A 19,503-nucleotide genomic window follows, 5' to 3' on the forward strand; every position below is an offset into this window, starting at 1 on the left:
CCTAAACAAATCTTCACGCACAGCTATCTTGTTAAATGAAGCAGCAATTTGTACTGAGCATTCCAAGATTATGACAGTGAGCTAATGATTGTAACAGTCTGAGTAAAGAAAAGATCTGAAAACTAAATAAAAGTGGTCTTGACAAGGATAACATGTGTCATTTCGCAGTAAAAGAAGGTATCCTATACCCACCAAGGAGTTCAAATTCTTCAAACTTTTCAAATCACATGCCCTATCTTCTTGTAAATGAGGTTATGGCAGTTAAGATGAGGTGGAAAGTCAAGCAAGCATATAGGGGTCAGTTGACAAAGTGGGCAGCTGAAGGAGAAGATTTAGGGAGCAGTTTGATCAAAGCACTTACTTTCCCAAGTATCTAGGAGGACTTTCAATTGGATAAAGTTACAGCATTCAAGCCAAGTCATCAACTTTAATCATGCATCCACCAAAGAGGCAAAAAGAAGCTGAAACAGCAGTTGGGTGCCCAAGAATGGTTGACCAGGTCATTTAAAGTATGACACTTGCCTATTTACGATTTTTTCTGGTTGCTAACTTGTAGGGAGTCAATCTAGGCTAAAATCAATGCCTAGCAGCAGGTTTAGGGGGTTTTGGAAGATAAGTATAGTATCTTACAGCTCTTTCTTAGCAGAAATATACTGTTTTGTAACTCAGAACCAGTCATTATATGACTGAAAATCGATGGAATTTCTTTTTTCAAGAGCGATTTCGGACTTATTTTCACTGTAAGAACACCACCTTCTCATTAAAAGACATATTTGTCTTCAATATGTACTGTCTTTTTGTGTGTTGATCAAAAGATGTATACATTTTCTTGTGTTATATCTCAAAAAACATTTAAATTATGTTTCCTTTGAACACCTATACACAGAAAAACACATTTGTATGCAGGTTAGAGATTGTGCAATGCATATTTTGAACTATTAAGTTGTATAAACTCTTTCATTTCCTTCTAAAACAGTGAAATATAGACTTTTCTACAAAATACTGGTGCATATGTTGTGGAAATCAGAAGTTGTGCCAGATAAGGGAACCTTGTGAGTCATTGTGTTATAAACAGCAGAACATAAGTCCAAACATCATTTTAGCGCATCACTTCATAGACATAGCTTTCATTTCCAAGCACGATCTTACCTTTTTCTCAAACAAGTAAGGATTAGATGAGCTCCAAGGGAACCAGCCCTTTAGACATTGGTCTCAATCATCAGAACCCACACTCTATGAGACCATCCCATGTTTCACTAGGTTTCTGAGTTGAGAGCTCAGCATGGGTTCAAACCTTAGTGATAACAGGATCAACCAAAGTGATAACCTTTGCTAGAGTGTCCTCTACACCATCCATTCTCAAACAATGCAGCTCCTTGCAGAATAACCACACTCTTTTCAGCTACCAATTCCTGTAAGCTTTTCCCCAACCCTTTGTATCACCACTACAAAGAACCAAGCTCAAGTAGCCTCCATGAAGAGACATCCCTCCAAACTAGTACCCACCTCCAACGTATGCCAAGGCCCTTACAGGGTGATGGACCAAATAGAGGAAAACAGGCTGGTAAAAAAAACTGCACAGCTAGACGGTTATAAAAAATGGACTGGATAAACCCAAACCCCCACAGGCAACAACTTGCCACCAAACATAACAAAACCAACAAAAATTAAGGAAAATCAAGATTCAAAACACACTAAGGACCAACACAAAAGGAAAAAGAAAGAAATGGCCACGGAGGGTGACTTTTCATCTTCCCTAGCACCAGCTCTCATATCTCTATAGCTCGTAAAATGTTAAATTTATGTCTTTCAGAAAAAGGGTTCAGATAGCAATGGCTTGTTCTACATTGTCTTCAGTTGAAAACTAATTAAAACCATGAAAAATATTTACATTTATTATTAATTTATCCATGAACCTGTTAAGGCCCAAAAGTGCACCCGATAACTAAGCTATTAAAACCTAGCACTTTGGGTTAACATGGGAACAATCATGAGTCTGTGGGTAAACTGTTATTGTGATTGAACCTCCGGATAGGCCGGTTCCTGAAAATGATGGATCACTAACTCTAACAAGACCTTAGGAAAAACCTTTGAGGAAAAGGGAGAGGGAATAAGAAAAAGGATAACTAACAACTTAAATAAGATGATGCACCATATGATCTGAAAAATGACAGGAAAACTCCTTTAAATGCACCTGTTCTACACATATGACATCTTTGAATTCATATCACAAAAGTGTTTCATGCAAAGGATCATTGCTCAAAAAATTGAAAGGAAATGACTTTCACAAACAATTATTTTGATAAACCATAATGCATGACCTGTGATTCATGCATGAGACAGAAAATTCAAGAAAGGTTATTTCACAAATAACACAAAAAATGAAAATTGCTCTCAATCACACCATGAAAAAATAACTTAGAAATGAGAAAGGCATAAACTGATATCTGTATTGAAATTTACTGTCAAAACTGCAAAATGGGTTACAAGACACAAAACTCAGCTAGGCTTGAGAAAAAATCCAAAACCTCCAGCAACTGAAATCTTTCCTTCCTTTATGCAAAAAGCCTTCCAAAGGCAAGGATAAGATGACTAGTGCTCAACTGAAAGTCTCCTTGAGTGATCTCCAAGTCAAAAATATCAGCAAATCTGAGTAGGGAAAGGAACCCCCACAAAAAAGGCTTCAAACTCTACATGATTGTGTGAAATCAAGTGTAAACACTTGGTCAACTGAAGGTTGACCCATGAAATACTCAAAATCAAGCTCTAACTGCTGGAGAACTAGCCCAAACTCATGAATAACTGCATCCCAAGCCCAAATTCGACCCCAAATTCTTGGGATAACTTCACCTATCTAAGATTCAATATTTTCCTTCCATGTGCATATTGGGAATGATTTTAAAGACACAATTATAATAAATATTAATTGGATTTATAATCCATCCAATTAAATATTCATTTTACATTATCATGTGTATATGGAAGAAAGGTATTGAATCTTAAAGTTAAAAGATGCAAAAAATTTCAATTTCCTTTTAAGAATATTGCTAGGAAATTTAACATGTGCAAAAATAATTAATTAAATATTTATTAATTATATAAATGTTGTTAGAAAATAGCAATTTTTTCAACATTGATATAATTATAAATATGTAATTAATTTACATCTTTTAAAATTTGATAAGTCTAAAAAGACTTGAGGGTTTTTAAGCCTCCCCACGGCTAGGCAAAGTTCATAATAATAACACATAAGTGGGAGTTTATTACAACTCGACCACTATGTATTAATCATCTTGAATAACAAAATGCGATCCCATTAAAATGGGAAAAAGAGAGATGAAAGGGGGAATAAAGCGATGAAAACCTAAAATCATTAGTCATTTTGCATTTTGAAACTTTGCTGAAGAGAACTTGCCGAGTTGCTAGGGTTTGACTGAAGATGAAAACTGGGAACTGCGTGTTGACTCCTCTTATTTTGGCCGCTGTCTATAGCCTCATTCGGTCTGCACTATTTTTGGCCTTGCAGGGATTGTTCATAAATCATGGCATTTTCTCATTTGCAAACAAGAAAGGTATTTCTTCGAACTGCATTCTTCGAAAGACTCTGCAATTTTCTTTTTTTTTTTAAATCTCTTGTATCTTTGTGATGGGTTTATCATATTATCATGAATATCTCTGTCATAGACTATTTTCTCTATGATTGTTCATGCATTAGTGAATCTCTGTCGACTGTCACAAACTTACTCTAGATCTCAACATCTTCAACTATTAAACCCATCACAGTATTTCTCAACTTTGCAAAGTTTCAGACTTAGTCATGAATGTTTGATACCTTGTAATACCCATGCTTTCTCCTTTAAGAGCCCTGTCATGCATGCATAGGAGTGCTCACTAGAGGATGAACTATCTCTATGAGGTCTTTTACTGTGATTTTTGTCATTCTTTGTTGTTTACTTTCTTCTCATAACTATGTTCTATCATCTTAAACTTGCCCTTTTAAAGCTTTTACAGGTCCATGTACACTGTATACTTGTCAAAGTTCCTCTCCATGCATCTTTGTACTGACCATTCTGCTATTTTGCCTTTGTTATTTTTCATGTTTGACACTTGACACACAACACTTCTCTGCTTAAATTCCTTTTGATTGTTACAAAGGCCTTTGATTTCTGAAGATTTACTAACATGGAACTTATATTCATAACTCTGCCCTCTTATGCTTGATTCTTGCTATCACATATTATTCCTTAGCACTGTAATGTGTGGAGTGTACTTGTCTTTTCATTACTGTCTTCTCTGCCATGTTTGTTTTTGAAAGCACTGTAACTTCCAAAATAACTGTGGTTTTCTATCTATTTACAATATTGATATTTGCATGGCATATCCCTTCAGACTCCAAATACTTGGGCTCTCTTTTTCCCCTTTCTCTACCTGCATCTTCATGGCTGCTTTTACACCATCTTATGCTTCCTGTATATACCTGCAAGTACCCTCTGAACAATCACATGGTTTCTATGAGCTGGGCTCAACCCTTGTGGGAGCCTCATTTAACCCCACTCATAAAAAACCCTCTGAAATTTGCAATTCTTTACCTGTCTCTGCACATTAAACAAACAATTAGAAAAACACTAATTCTTCAAGGAATGAAGATGAACTTTTGTTATTTGTCTCCCAGGATGTTTATTTTTCTGTGACAAGGGTGTTGTCCTCATTTTTGTTTCCAAAAATGAAGGACCACTATATTGAAATTTTTGTGAAAAAATAAAAAAATTTACTCTATGGCACGCTTCCCGAGGCAGAATTTTGACGAATCCTTGGACTGGCTTAATCCTCAGTCTATCCTCGAACTACGTTGCAAATTTCGTCAAATTCTGGGTTCGTTTGCTATGTTTTTCCTTCAATTTCGGGTTTTTAAACCCCGACTGCGGGTGGAGAATTTTCTTCAAACTGCAAGTTTTAATGATATTCATTGTTTTGGTTGTTGTAGGGGAATTTTTAGCTTATTACATGTGCATCTTTATTAAAAGATGTTACTTGCAATTTTTTTTAAAATTCCCTTTCATGTTTTTGTCTTTTTTATTGTTTTTTGGTCTTTTTTAGTTAAAATAGGGATTTTTTGACTCAATTACAAGTAAACTTGCAGTTTGGTCAAAAAACCCCTACTTTTATGGTTTTTGCATGTAATAGGGATTTTAAATCCCCATTAAATATGTGCAAGTATTTCTAACTTGTTGTAGGGATTTTATTTCCCTTTTACAAGTAATTAAAACTTGCAGTTTGCTCCAAAAAACCCGATTTTGCCTTGCAAGTGCATTTTTGACAATTTTAAACTTGTCATTTGTCCAAAAAAACCCGATTTTGGCTTGGCAAGTGAAAAAGTAAAAAATAAAACTTGTCATTTGTCTAAAAAATCCCGATTTTGCCTTGTAAGTGGAAAAAGTGAAATTAAAACTTGTATTCTTCTCCCAAAAACCCGATTTGCATTCTCTTATGCAAATTCGAACTTGTCTTTTGCTCCAAAAAACCCGAAATGCAAGGAAAAACGATTTTTGACCATTTCAAAGCAAATTTTGTGGAGAGATTGTTGGAGGAAGGAGGCGTTTTGGTTTGCATCTATTTTCATGCATTCATGGACATCTTTCACGCCAGATGGAGGTTGCATTGACTGGTTTTTCGCCCTAAATCAGCAACCACGTTTTTCATAAATGCCACTTTTTGAGGGTTTAAATCTTCAACAAACTCCACTCTCCTAAATCGTTTTGCCCTTTCTCATATAGGCGTGGAGTTTAGGAGGATTGTTGAGCTATTAAATGATGCCATTTGGTGTGCAAATGATGCCCACGTTTTTTCCACGTGACTCCCTTTGGCTACGTTTTGCAACATTTGTCATCATTCCTTCTACTTCCTCCTTAAGCGTTTTGTTCTAATCCTCTTGGATGTGCTCTCTCATTGGCATTTTGGTCCTCCAAGTTTGGGATTGCTGCTACATTTATCAGTTTGGGGCATTTTTACAAAAACGTGTTAAGGGTTTTGGCATTACGGTTTGCTCCTTTTTACCGGTTTTGCTTCTTCATTCCAAGAATTGTTGCATTATTGGAGAAGCATTTGCATTTTCAAGAAAGGTATGTTCTCTTTCCTTTCTTTCCTTCATTTTATTATTTTCTTGTTTTCTTAATTTTCGTTCTTAATTGCTTTTTTGAAATGTGTTGTTCTTCCCCCAAAAATCAGTTTTTGTGAGAGGATTTTTCCCCTTTGTATGCAATTTTCGAATTGCATTGTTCTTCCCAAAACTCCCTCTTTACTTGTATTCGGGATATTTAATCTCGATTACGAGTTCGCTGGAAATTCTTGTTCTTCCCCTACGGTTAAGGAATTTAACCATTTTTGGTCAAAATTCCAAGTTAAAAAGTGTGAAATACCCCTCCCTTGCAAATTCGGGTTTTGAAAACTGGATTACATGTTGAAGAGTTCTTCCCATTTTCATGAAAATGACTTTCCCAGATTTTCCCATTTCTATCCATTCATGTTCCCCATATCCGTACTTTCCATTTCCATCATTTCCCGCAAGTCAAAATTTCATTTTTCGTCCATTTCTCCATTTTCGAATTTACAAGTGTACTTGTATTCGGGTTTTATAACCCCGATTGCATGTATGTCCTTTCCAACATGTATACTTGCGAAAATTCTCCCAAGATCCGAAATTGGTCAAAATCAAGATTTTCCCATTTCTACATATTTCCCCTCTTCCTCTCACAAAATCGTGAAATTCAAGAATCAAAGTTTTACCCATTTGGAGAAGGAAGAATGATATTTGTAGCTGACTATGATGTTGCCTGAACTCTTTTAAGTCTTCATCACAGCCTCCCAGGTTCACAATCAATGTCAGATTTGTCGGCATCTCCAACTCCAAAGAAAATGAAATACAAATATGACAAATATCAGAATGAGGTTGCACCTTCCTAGGTTTCTTCTCCTTTGGATCGCATCAGAGACACGGAGATAGGGCATGTTGATATGGCAGAATTCATCAACAGGGTACAAGATCCACAGGATAATAACTTGCAGCGGCTGTTGGACAGCCATATCCATCATGCATCTTCCTTCCCAATGGCTGCCCTAGAACCTCAGTTTGTTCTTGCATGCGCCCATCATTTTGACAAGGAATCAAGAGTCATCAAAAATGATGACGATGAAGCAGTAATTCGTCTTGATGCGGATACAATCGAGAAGGTCTTCAGAATACCTCCTGCACCTGTTTATATGGAAATCACCAAAGAAAGTGCAGCGGAATATTACGTGAAGAGGGAAAAAGATTGCAAGCAGCACATCAATAGGTGGATCCAAGAGCCACGTCCTTCCTTCTCAAGGTGGGCGAAGTTGTACCGTTGTGATTTCAAATGGGAGATAGGAGACACCATCACTCTTCTCAGCAGGATGATGGGCCTTGAACATTCCAATGTCTTTGAGCCATGGATGTATCAGTTCATTATGTTCATACGGCAGTCACATCACATTTCATGGGGGGAAGTCATCAGCGATCCCTTGTACAAACAACTTGCAGCAGTTCCTACCACCATCACCTTCTTCATAAATTCTTATTTGGTATATTTAGCAGCATCACTTAGACACTTTCCAGGTCTTTCTACCAAGGGTGATCGCTCACTTATACCAGTTTGGGAATATTATGACCAATTGCCATTGAGACCTAGCAGACTGCATTTCAGAAGAGTCCAAGACGCATTCTTTGGATATTTCATGTGTCAGTTTGACAGAAATCTTGGGAACAAAAAGAGTATCAGATGAGGCATGGGTCAAGGTGTCTGAGTATGGGTGTTTGTTTCTGCAATTTCCCACCTTCACCTATATGAGGATAGGATGCTATGATGGACAACCATACATGCTTCCCAGATACCCAACCGATAAGATAATTCTTATGGAGTTGGGAAGACAAATCATGGTTGTTCACACGTTTCAGTCCGCTAGACACAAGGTTGGAATGGGGATCTCTACCACAAACCCATTGAAAATTGGTCGATACTCCCTTGTCACATCTATGAAGGCTAAGGCCATGGAGGCTGAATTGCAGGAAATCAAGCATAAAAGATTCAAACCTAGAGCTGATTTCAATTATAGAGGTATGAAGGAGAAGATCAAGAAATCCTTTGTGCATGTTCATCGCATTGAAGACATTTGGGTAGATCTCCGCACCGAAGCCGAAGTTCTGAAGATGGATTACTGCAGGCTCACTGTTGAGCAAATTGTTGATTTGAACTTGGCGGATATCCCACAAGGGATGATTGATGACGGGCATATACTTGATCCTGAATACACTTCACGGAGGGTTGAGGAAGCTCCACTTCCTTTGATCCAATGGTCACACAAGGAGTGCATATCCATCCTTGACAGATTTCAGCCTATCTTGGCCAACACTAACGTATGGCTAAGAAGTAATGTTGTAAGACTTATAAAAATCAAGGTTGGTAAAGAAGATGATTCTACGGGGCCTCTCGGACGGAAGTCTGAGATTCAGGTTGACAACAAGGAGGGTGCTTCATCTTCAGGCACAAGGATCAAGTTACAAGTCAGCCGTGCAGTAGTGCTCCCTCCTGAGGAGACGACTATTCATGGGAAGGAAAAATCACGATTCCATGTTCAAGTGATCGATCTAGATAATCCAGAAGAGGGGCAGCAATCTGATGATACTCCTAAATCTCCAGTTTCAGACTCGCCTCATAAGGTCATTCCTCCAGTTTCCATCGAGACGCCTCTTTCTCCCCCTGATTTGCTTGAGGATGAGTCTCCTCATAATGCAATTCCCATTTCAGCATACGAGCCATCTCCTGATCATCAACAAGAAAGTGTATTGAAAGTTCCTGAAGATATTCCTACTTGCATTCAGTTATCAGAAATTGATACTTCCACTTCTGGTTTTGAAGAATTCATGAGGCAATCTTCATGCCCATTGGTAACTGAGCAAACCGTGGTCGCTCTCCAAACAGATATTCCTCCCAGGATGACCACGATGATACAAACAAAAACTGCTTCTCCTTTGCCTACGGCCACTACTGGAAAAGAGTTGATGACTTTGCCTCCATGGCTTAGTTCTTTCACCCCGAAAAGGAAGAAGCAAGAGATCTCACCTGATGCCTTTGATTATCAACAACTGAAACAGTCCAGATCTAAAGTTGCTAAGAAGGCCAAGACTATCTCCAGAGTAACGGTTGACAGTAACAACATGAAAGTAGTTGAAATTGTGGAACCTATTGCAAATAAGCCACTTGATGAAATGTCAACTGCTGATTATAAGGTTACGAGGATAGAATTGGGCAAGCAAACGCATGAGGTCATTAAACATGATGCTCAGTTTTCTGTTGCTTCATTGGTGCAAAGGTGTGATGATCTTCTTGTGAAGAAAGACAAGCTAGAAGAGGAAAACCGACAGCTTATGGCAGCCATTCATAAAATCACAAAACCTGTTGCTGAAGGGAGTAACTCCATAGGTTCTTCTGGTTCCCAAGAATCGATTCGTGGAGTGGAAAGAGTTGCTCAGCACTGGATTCCTGGGTTGATCAACTTCATGATCAATGTGTACAAGTAATGAAAGACATTTTTCAAATAATGTCTAAGTTGGAAACCATTGAGGAGAAACTGGATCAGACTTTTAACACTTTCAAAAAGAATCTGGAAAGTGTTTAGAAAAGCCTGACAATCTGGCGTACCATGCCCCAACAACAGCTGAGTGTTCTACAGGAGCATGCCATCATCTCTTCTAGGGTCATGTACTTGGAATTTGAAGAACTCCTGGAAAACAAGACCCTTGTTCTTAAATCCCTCATTGAGGAGATCTGTGATGCAAAGAGATTTCGGGGCAAAGTTTACCGAGATATTGTCTCACATTGTGAAAGGGCCTCTTGCAACATAGTAAGTTAGGATGGAGAGCTGATTCTAGAAGAAGAAGTTCTTGCTGATTTACAGATGAGGATTCATAATGAATGGAGGAGCGAACAATTCTCGGCAGCTTCGATTCAAGCATTGATGAAACACCAAGCTTTTCTGCATGAAATCCAGTCTACCCTGGATGAAAACAATTCCGCGCTCCTCCGCTGTCACGACACTATTGTGAAGACTATGGTTGTTGCCAAGAACACCCATGAACTGAATCCCGAGGAACTACAAGCAAGCATCCGGAAATTTTACAAGCAAGCATCCGGAAATTTCAAGGATTTGTGTCTTCACAAAATGCAACTTAAGTGTTTTTCAACACTTAGTTGAATTTTCCCTTTTTTGTAATCTTTAGTTGTAATTTAGTTTTGACAAGTTGCATGTAAAAGTATTTTTTGTAAAATGCAAGTTACACATTACTTGCACTTTTGTAATTACATGTAAATCAACTACAAGTTGTGTCCAATTAGGGCTGTAGTTGGAATAAGTCTTAGTTAGTTGGAGTTACTCTTAGTTAGTTAATGAAGTTTCAGTTAGTTATTGAATGAGTCTTGGTGGTTGAGAGAATCTCTCTAGTTAGTTAGGATCCTCCCACTTTTTTCTGAAGGCTCCTCTTCTATAAATACTTGAGGAGTCCATTGTAAATATATCTTTTGGGAACACTTTCCCAAATTTACAGCAAGAAGCCTTTGAGCTTATGTATGTGGATTGAAAGTTTTTGAAGAATAATAAAGAAGGATTACTCAAGTTTTGAGTCTTTGAGCTACATGTTTGAGTTTGAATCTTTTTATTTCTTCTATGCAAAGTGTTTCTAAAGGAGCTTAGTCCAATCTGATTTGAAGTCTTTGAGCTGCAAGTAGAGAAGATTAATTAAAATAGGAAACTCTCTTGAAGGAGCAGCAAGTCTTTGAGCTTGCGTCTATTCTTGAGGAAAAATTACTGTTTGATAAGAAATAGCAGCAAGTCTTTGAGCTTGCATTAGTTCTTGCCTTTGTGTTGAAAGAATAGATTATTCCAGTCTTTGAGCTGTTATCTTTATTCGTTGTAAAATTTAGTATAGCAAAGGATAGATAAGACTTCCAATAGTCAAGTCTTTGAGCTTGATATTGCTGTCCCGTTCCGAAGGAAGTGACGGAAGTCTTTGCGCTTTCAGGAAACTTCATTTCCTTTCTCTTATTTCACTTGAAAGTGGTTACTGTTGTTATTCAATCGCTATCCTTTTCTGTGAAGAGAAAAGGATATTGTCTTTCTTGAAAAAAGAAGAAAGATTGCTGTCCCATCCTATTTTATTTTTCCAAGTTGTAGTTAGATAGGGGGAGCCTTCCCTTAATTAGGAGAGTTTTTACTCGTGTGCTGTGGTTGAAACCACAATTTTGTATATTTCTCCAAGTGTACAAAATTTTCAACCAATAGAGGGGAGCTTGATTAAATGATGCAAATGTATAGGTAAGATAAGTAGACATTTAGTCATTGCTTAGATCTTTTGATCTAACCCACTTCACCTTTTGACTTTTTCAAGAAAAGGAGGAGACTGGAAGAGAACGAATTTCAAAAATGCAGACCTACGACTTCGAGAGCAGATTTATGCCAGCCATATACCCCCAGGCAATGGCTGGTTCCTTTCTTATCTTATCTATGCATTTGATTTGTTTAATTCAGTTTTTCTCCTTTGCATAGGAAAATAAGGATCACTCTCACGGTCTTGTGTGAGAGGAGATTTATTCTGTAGATTACTTCTCGTAATCCTGTCTTTATTTTTTGTAGATTACTTCTCATAATCCTTTCAACTGTATAAAATATAATGAATTTAATAACAATTGAAAGATTTCACTTATGTGACTGTAATCTTTGCCTAGGTACTTAAATTTTTCATTAATTTGTAGATATCATGAAAATTTCAGTAACAAAACCAACATGTCCTTTTCAAACAATAAAGATAGGTTATCCTAAGATCTTTCAAGAGTAAACAAAATTAAAGATTCCCTCTTTAATACACAAACAAAAATACCAATATCCTAAACACTCCAGATTTTTGAAATGTCATGCTTTTTGTAATTCAAGGGTGTTCCTTGTGAAAATAACCTAAGATTACACCACAAAGAAAAATAATAAAAAGCTACAAAGTGTATCCAGGCCAATAATTTCAAAGAAACGAGATGGTGACAACGTAAGATGTATTAGAAGAGAGTAGCTAAACTCAAACTAGGCAAGATCACCACAAAAGCCAAATTGTACCTCAGTAAAACAACTCAGCCAAAACTTGACAAAATATTTGACCATTCCAAATGACATATTTGACCTGCAACATGAGGTTCATTTATCTTTTTTTTAGGCAGTTGAACCTTGTGCTCCAACTCAAAGAGTTCGAATGGAACTCAGAGAAATTTCTCGTAACCCACAATCTCACCAAAACATACTTTCTGAGAATCAGCTCATTACAGTTTTGAATCACCAATCACTTGGGACTTCAGAAATGTATCAATGACTTGGAGAGTAATTGAACTGTGATCTGATGAGTTCAGGAACAGATCTGAAGCTCTTTCCTTGCATACTTGTTGGATAGTTGTTACATGAAGAAAATTAATAGTTCACAAAAGTTTTATTACCAGTTGTGTCATTGTTGCCTTGTGAACATAATTGTATAAATTTTTCTATTGTTCCATTGTATTACATTGCATTCATTGACATTTGAATTATAATAGATTAGGTAAATGTACCATAAAGATTAAGTTGTCTAAAAGTAACAACTTGTAGACAATTGCACTGTTCCATGCTTAACACTTACATAGGATAAATGTAAGTTAGAGCATTCATATTCTGAACTTCCAGTATTTCTCTAATAGCCTAGGTATTAAAAAAAAAAACTCCATATCTTTTTTTGTTTAAAGTTTAAACAAACTGATTGCTCTATGCCTTCATTTAGCTAGAGACAAGGACTGCATAGCTAAGTAACTTGATACTAGCTCAATATAAGGTCAGAGTAAAGTAAAGAGCGTTTAAAAAAAACAAAATTGAATAAACACATATCCCTTCATTAAGAAGAAAATCAATTACCGCTTAGACTAAAACCCTTTTGACCATAACCTATGAATAGCGATACACATATTTTTCTCCAAATGGATATGAAATCCTACTTGTGAAAGAATTCAGAAACAAGTAGATAGTAGCCAATTTTTTCTCCATTTACAGAAAGAGATGTGTACCTGTTTGACAGATAAAACGAAGAAAAATAGTGGGTCCACAAAGATCGCAACTAGACAAGATATGACGAAAAACTTGTTCCATTGTTGGACAATCTTTGCATGAGGATTCATGATTCCAGGGATACAAGAAAATAACAAAGATGGGAAACTTTTTATTGAACTCTTTGCACCTCCAAACAATGTGCTGTGAACCTGTACATAGAAATTCAAAATTAGCACTTGAGAATTAAATAGGCATTCAGCTACAAATTTTAAGTAACTATGAATACCAGAAAAATCCTGAAATATCCCAATCCCCTATGGTACAATATAATGGAGTAGTTTCTATGCACATAATCTGGTGTAGTTTGGATAACTTATTTCCGTAGAAATGAAAATAAAAATGTTAAAGTTAGGAAAACTGTTGCATATCTAATTTCAATTTCATACTTTTCTTTAGCAAGCTCTCTTTTAGTTTGTATTCTAAACAACACATAGAATGGATCAACCCAATTGCAGGCACATCCTGCAGTTACCTCTAAATGTTACATGAATGTGTTGTATTCTAAACAACACAGCATGGATCAACCCAATAGTAGGTACAACATGTTTTTATCTCTATATGTTACATAAATCTGTCTGATTCTAAACAACACATAGCATAGATCAACCCAATTGTAGGCGTTTTATGTTCTTATTTCTAAATGTTCCATCTACTATTCTTATCCCGGTCTCCTAATTGTTGTAAACTTCTTCCCATACAATATTTACGTATTGTGTTTAGTTTTAAGCTAGCTTCGGCCTTTTCCTAAGTGCAAAAAACAAGGTTCAAGTTTTCTCTACTTTTCTTTGCCTTGTTGTCCTTTAATCTTTTCTAATCTTTGCAGAACTATGGAATTGAGAGTTTTGAAACATCCGTCATGGCAAAGGAAAGCAGTTGTTAATGAAGAAATTTCCTAAAGTTGAGATCAAGAATGCACCTGGGCATAGAGGAGTCAAAATCAAAGAGTGCATTAATAGAGGCACACCTCACCAAAAGAGATGGGATTAAATTTTCAAAATCTGTCTTCTACATTATCAGGTGCACGTGCATTGAAGAAGGAGACACTTGTATGAGTAAGAAACATTCAATGTCAAATTCAAAATCAGGAGGCCTTCACAAGAGGTGCACATTTTGTTAAACAAAATTTGATTTTCAGATGTTCTAAGGCATATGTACAAGGGGCGCTTTACAAGGTTAGAATATCAGTCAAATAACCCTATTCAAAGATGCACACCTAGGGGATAGGAACACACTTATACAAGGAAGAATTCAATGATCAATGCAAAGATGTGCAAGGTGTAACCAATTGCATGCCTATGTAAACAAGATAAAAGTGATGCATGCTAAAAAAAGATAATAAACAAAAAAGATCAAACTTTCATTCACAAATGTGTGCCTAGGGTGAGAGCATGCACCAAAGTGTTGAATAGTCTAGTCAGAGGTGTGTGTGCTATTAGAAGGGCACGCTTAATCAAAGCGTAGTTTTCAAAAAATAAACAAAGTGCATGCCTAGTATAGGAGGGTGCACCTCACAAAATGAAGTTTGCAGCTTCAAATCCAAGTCTAAAACAAGACTAAAGGTGTGTGTGAGGGACTACTCAACAAGCCTCATCAAAGGAGGATTTATTTTCAAACTCAAAAAGATCAAAACACAATTATCAAGTGCACATGTAGAGATGAGATGCACACATCACAAAGGGAGAAGATCACATTCAGAACTCATTTGCCCTTTTATAGACATGCATGTCATGTAGAAAGGGACAACTCATCGAAGGCATTGAATTTCACATTCCAAAGTTTTAAAATCTCATTCCTAGGTGCACACTTGGAATGCATGTCTACAAGTCAATAACGGAAAATCATGTTTCAAATCGTAGTATCAATTCATTTTCTCATGAGCACATCTAAGGTGCAGGTGCACACCTCAACAAAGAAATTTTTTAGCTTACATCAAATTTTGTAAACCCGATTGTCAAGTGCACATGGGAGCACAAGGTGCATGGTGATATAAAAGAAATATCAAATATTCAAAAATCACAATGTACAAGTGTGCATGAGCACATCAAGTGTGTACCTAATAGTGGAAATCGAAAGTTTTCAAATTTTATATTGATAGGAGTGGACCTAAAGAATTATGCACCTCAACAAAGGAATGAATTAAAAATGCTAACATCAAAAAACCAGATGGAGTGCAAGTGCACACCTCACTAAAAGAACTTTCAAATCCAATTATCAAGTGTGCAACTCACCAAGACTACTTCCCAATACAATTATGAAACAGTGATGAAATGCACATCTACACAAAGGAAAACAAGTTTAAAGTTTGCTGTATAGTATATTGGAGCACATGTGTTGGTTGAAAATTTTCTACACCTGGGAAGGCGTGCAAAATTATGGTTTCAGCCACAACATGAGTTAAAAACTCTCCTAATTCTAAGGGAAGGCTTCCCCTTTCCTACTTCTTCTAACTATTACAAATTAACTATAACCTATAAATACTAATTTAACTTGGGTAGGACAACATCCTTTTCTCTTTTTCAAAAAGATGATATTCTTTTCTCTTTTTTCAAAATAGAAACTACAATTTAGAGTAACAGATTCAGAAACTTTCAAGAAATTTCAACAATTACAAAAATTCTTATATAATAGGAAGCGAAGTTTCCATAAAAGCACAAAGTCTTCCATCGCTTCCCTGGGAAGGGAAAATAGAAACAAAAGCCCAAAGTCTTCAACTCTTCTTCTATCGTATCAACTTTCTAAAATGATTGTTATGGTAACAACGTACAACATACAGCAGCTCAAAGTTTGTCAATATAATGCACTGCTAAACTGCTATGAACAACAGCAATTACAAGCACAAAGTCTTGTAGCTTCTTCTTATCATGAACACTTAACTATGCTAATTTAACCCTCAATATTTGCAACACAAAGTCTGCAAGAAACCAGATTAAAGCTCTTTTCAACAAAATTACTAGAATCTCAAGTATATGCAGAAAAATATATCATTGTAACATAAGAACACAATGAATATATGAACAACGTATCAACACAAAATCTGAAAAATCAAGAAAAAAGAAAGAAACGAATTTTCACGTCCACGAGGCCAAGAATAGCTCTTTATATTGCTTGAGAGTCCAATTTACAAGTTGTTAAGGCCCAATAGTGCACCCGAAAACTAAGTCCTTAAAAACTCAGCACTTTGGGATAGCATGGGAACAATCATGAGTTTGTGGGTAAACTACTGGGATGATTGGACCTCCGGATAGGCCAGTTCCTAAGAATAATGGATCACCAATTCTAATAAAACTTGAAAAACTTTGCCAGGAAAAGGGAGAAGGTATTAAAAAAAAAACTAAAAAATGGAAAAATTAATAACTTAAGTAAAGTGATACACCAATTTGATCTGAAAAAAGACAGAAAACTTTCTAGAATCACCTGTTTTACTCAAAAGCACCTCTGATTTATATCACAAAAATGATTTATGCAAAGGATCTTAACTCAGAAAATTGAAAAGAAAAAATGGCTTTCTCAAACAATCAACTGATAAATCACAATACATAGCCTATGATTCATGCATGAGACAAAAATTCCAAACAAAGGTTATTTAATCAATAACACAATATAAAAATGACTCTCAATCACACATGAAATAATAAGCTCAGAAATATAAGGTATAAGCTGGTAATTTTATTGAATTTTCAGTCAAGAAAACTGTAAATGTGAGCTACAAGAAGAATTCTCTGCCAAGCATGAGAATAATAATCCAGAACCCCCTTCAAATGAAACCTTTTTTCACTTTACACAAAAAGGCCTTCCAAAGGCAAGGATAAGATGACTCCAAGTCAACTGAAGGTGAATTGGAGTGATCTTCAACTCAAAAAATCCCAAAAATCCGAGCAGAGAAGGAAAACCACCAAAAAAGGCTTCAAACTTTGCATAACTGTGTGAAATCTGGCCCAAACTCTTGGTCAACTGAAGGTTGACCCATGTGACACTCAAAATCAAGTCTCAACTACTGAAGAACTGGGACAAATCCATATATAACTGCACCTTAAGCCCAAATCCGACCCCAAACTCATGAGATAACTCCATCCTCTTTGAGTTCAATATTTTTCTTGCATATGCATATTGGGAATAAATATTTAAGACACATTATAATAAATATTAATTGGATTTATAACACATCCAATTAAAATATTCATTTTACAATTTTCAATGTGTCTATGGGTGAAAAGTATTGAACTCAAAAAGGGCTACAAAGATGCAAAATTAATAATTTCCACATAAGGATATGATGATAGGAAATTTCTTTTTTATATGTAAAACTAATTAATTTTAATAATTAGTTATTATGTTAATGTTGCTAGAAGTTTATTTTAGTCAACATTAATATAATAATTAATTATTAAAATGTCCAAGGGGTTGAGCTTAACTGGTTAAAACACTGGGTTCTCATTGTGGAGACCCAAGTTCAATTCCCAATAAGGACATCTAAAGTGGAATTCTAAGTTGTGACTCTTGGCCTTCCATAGGATGGGGAAAGTCTTGGGGTCAATCTAATCAAACATCATAATAATAATAATAATAATAATAATAATTCAAAGATATGTAATGGGGATGGGGCCCCCTACTATGTCCCCACTAGTTCATAGCTCCAGTCATAAGCTACTCAGGCTTCGGCCAATTACATATCAAAAAAAAAAAAAATTAATTATTAAAATTAATTACATCTTTGTAAGAAATAAGTCTTTTAAAAACTTAAGGGTTTTATAGCCTTCCCATGGCTAAGCATGACATCTCATTAGTGGGAGTCTAGGGACTCGACCACTACGCATTAGTTGCATCATTAAAATAAAATGCAATCCCATAAAAATGGGAAAAGGCGAGACAAGGAGATATAAACAGCAGTAAAACCTAAGTTTTCTCATTCATTCTTGCATTTTATCATCGTTGTAGAAGAGTTTCTGCTGCCCTGCTAGCGTTTGAACAGGAAGATGGGGAACGCAAACTGTGAGCTGACTCTCCTCCTTTGGCAGTCATCCACGGCTTCAACTGGTTTATTCAAATTTCGAATTTGCAGGGGTTTCTACATAAACCGTGGCATTCTTTCGGTTACAAAATCGAAACAAGGTATTTTCAAGCTGCATTTTTAAAGAAATCTCTGCAATTTTGCATTTTTCCTTTGAAATCTTAGTAGTTGTAATGAGTTCATGAGCTTTGCTTGACTTTTCAATAAATGATCGCGCAAGAAACTGTGTTGATGGGTTTCCCATCTCCTATTGTCATGCAATGGATAGTTATCTGCATAAGAAAGATCTCCCACATACAAAACTGCCTGTCCATTTGTCTTTAAATAATGCTGAAAGGTCCTATTTGAGTCAAATGTTTGACCAAGATCTCCAATGATACCGAATGTATACGGTGTGTCAAGACCAATTCTGGGGGGTGTAAAGAATGAGAACTCACAGGTTGTATTTCCCAATCCAAACTTGTAAAAATACTTAGTATCATACTATAAATTCTTCACTATACAGTGATGAATGTAGCCTGATGTATAGTTAGAATACTTGTAGCTTGTAACAATCCCCTCTGCTGAATACTTGTACTTGGACTGCTCAATACCATAAAGAACAGTATTGGACCCAGGCTCAAAGGTTGTGACCCATGATACGATACAATTACTCTCCTACCAACATGGTCTCCTTGAGTAATATGGACCATGAATTAAAAGATGCTCCCTTCCGGAAAGAGTTTCCCAGATTAGGTCATGTTGTGGGCAAACACCCATGCTTGTGTAGGTTTTGTCAATATCTGTATGTATATCCATACACTGTATGTATGCTGTTCCGGAAGTAGTAGCTGAAAGTCCAATCATCATATTTATGGAGGTAGTCTTCTCAACACCATTGGGACCAAGCATATCAAAGCACTCTCCTCTGAACAGTCATATATATTCTATGAGTTGGGGTCAACCCTTGTGAAAGCCTCATTTAATCCCACTCATACATGAAATCTAAAATCTGCAGCTTTTTATTTAACTTGTTTCTGCACATTAAGCAAACTCAGTTAGAAAAAACATTGATTCTCCAATGCAATGAGAATGATCCTTCCTTTCTGTTTTCTGATGCTTATTTTCCTGTTCAAATAAGGATAATGATTGAATAGTATAAATGCATAAGCATGGTTAGGAGCTAATCAGTCATTGCTTGGATCCCTTGGATCTAACACATACTTTTTTTCACTTTTTTAGGACCAGGAGACAATTGGAGGCTAGGAGACACCGGGGATGCATACCTACACCAGCAAAAACAGATTTATGCTAGCCATATACCCTCAGGC

General features: G+C 36.3%; 1 protein-coding gene across 1 annotated transcript in view; it reads right to left on the minus strand.

Annotated features, from left to right (window-relative positions):
- LOC131064874 (probable cyclic nucleotide-gated ion channel 20, chloroplastic) overlaps positions 1–19,503 on the minus strand; it is a gene marked incomplete at its 3' end in the record, with an annotated part of 363,668 nt that overhangs the window by 306,907 nt on the left and 37,258 nt on the right. The window contains 1 exon segment of the mRNA XM_057999185.2: positions 13,143–13,334. Coding sequence (XP_057855168.1) covers positions 13,143–13,334 — 192 coding nt within the window.

Source organism: Cryptomeria japonica, chromosome 5 (genome assembly GCF_030272615.1).
Source record: "Cryptomeria japonica chromosome 5, Sugi_1.0, whole genome shotgun sequence".
In the NCBI taxonomy this organism is placed as follows: Eukaryota; Viridiplantae; Streptophyta; class Pinopsida; order Cupressales; family Cupressaceae; genus Cryptomeria; species Cryptomeria japonica.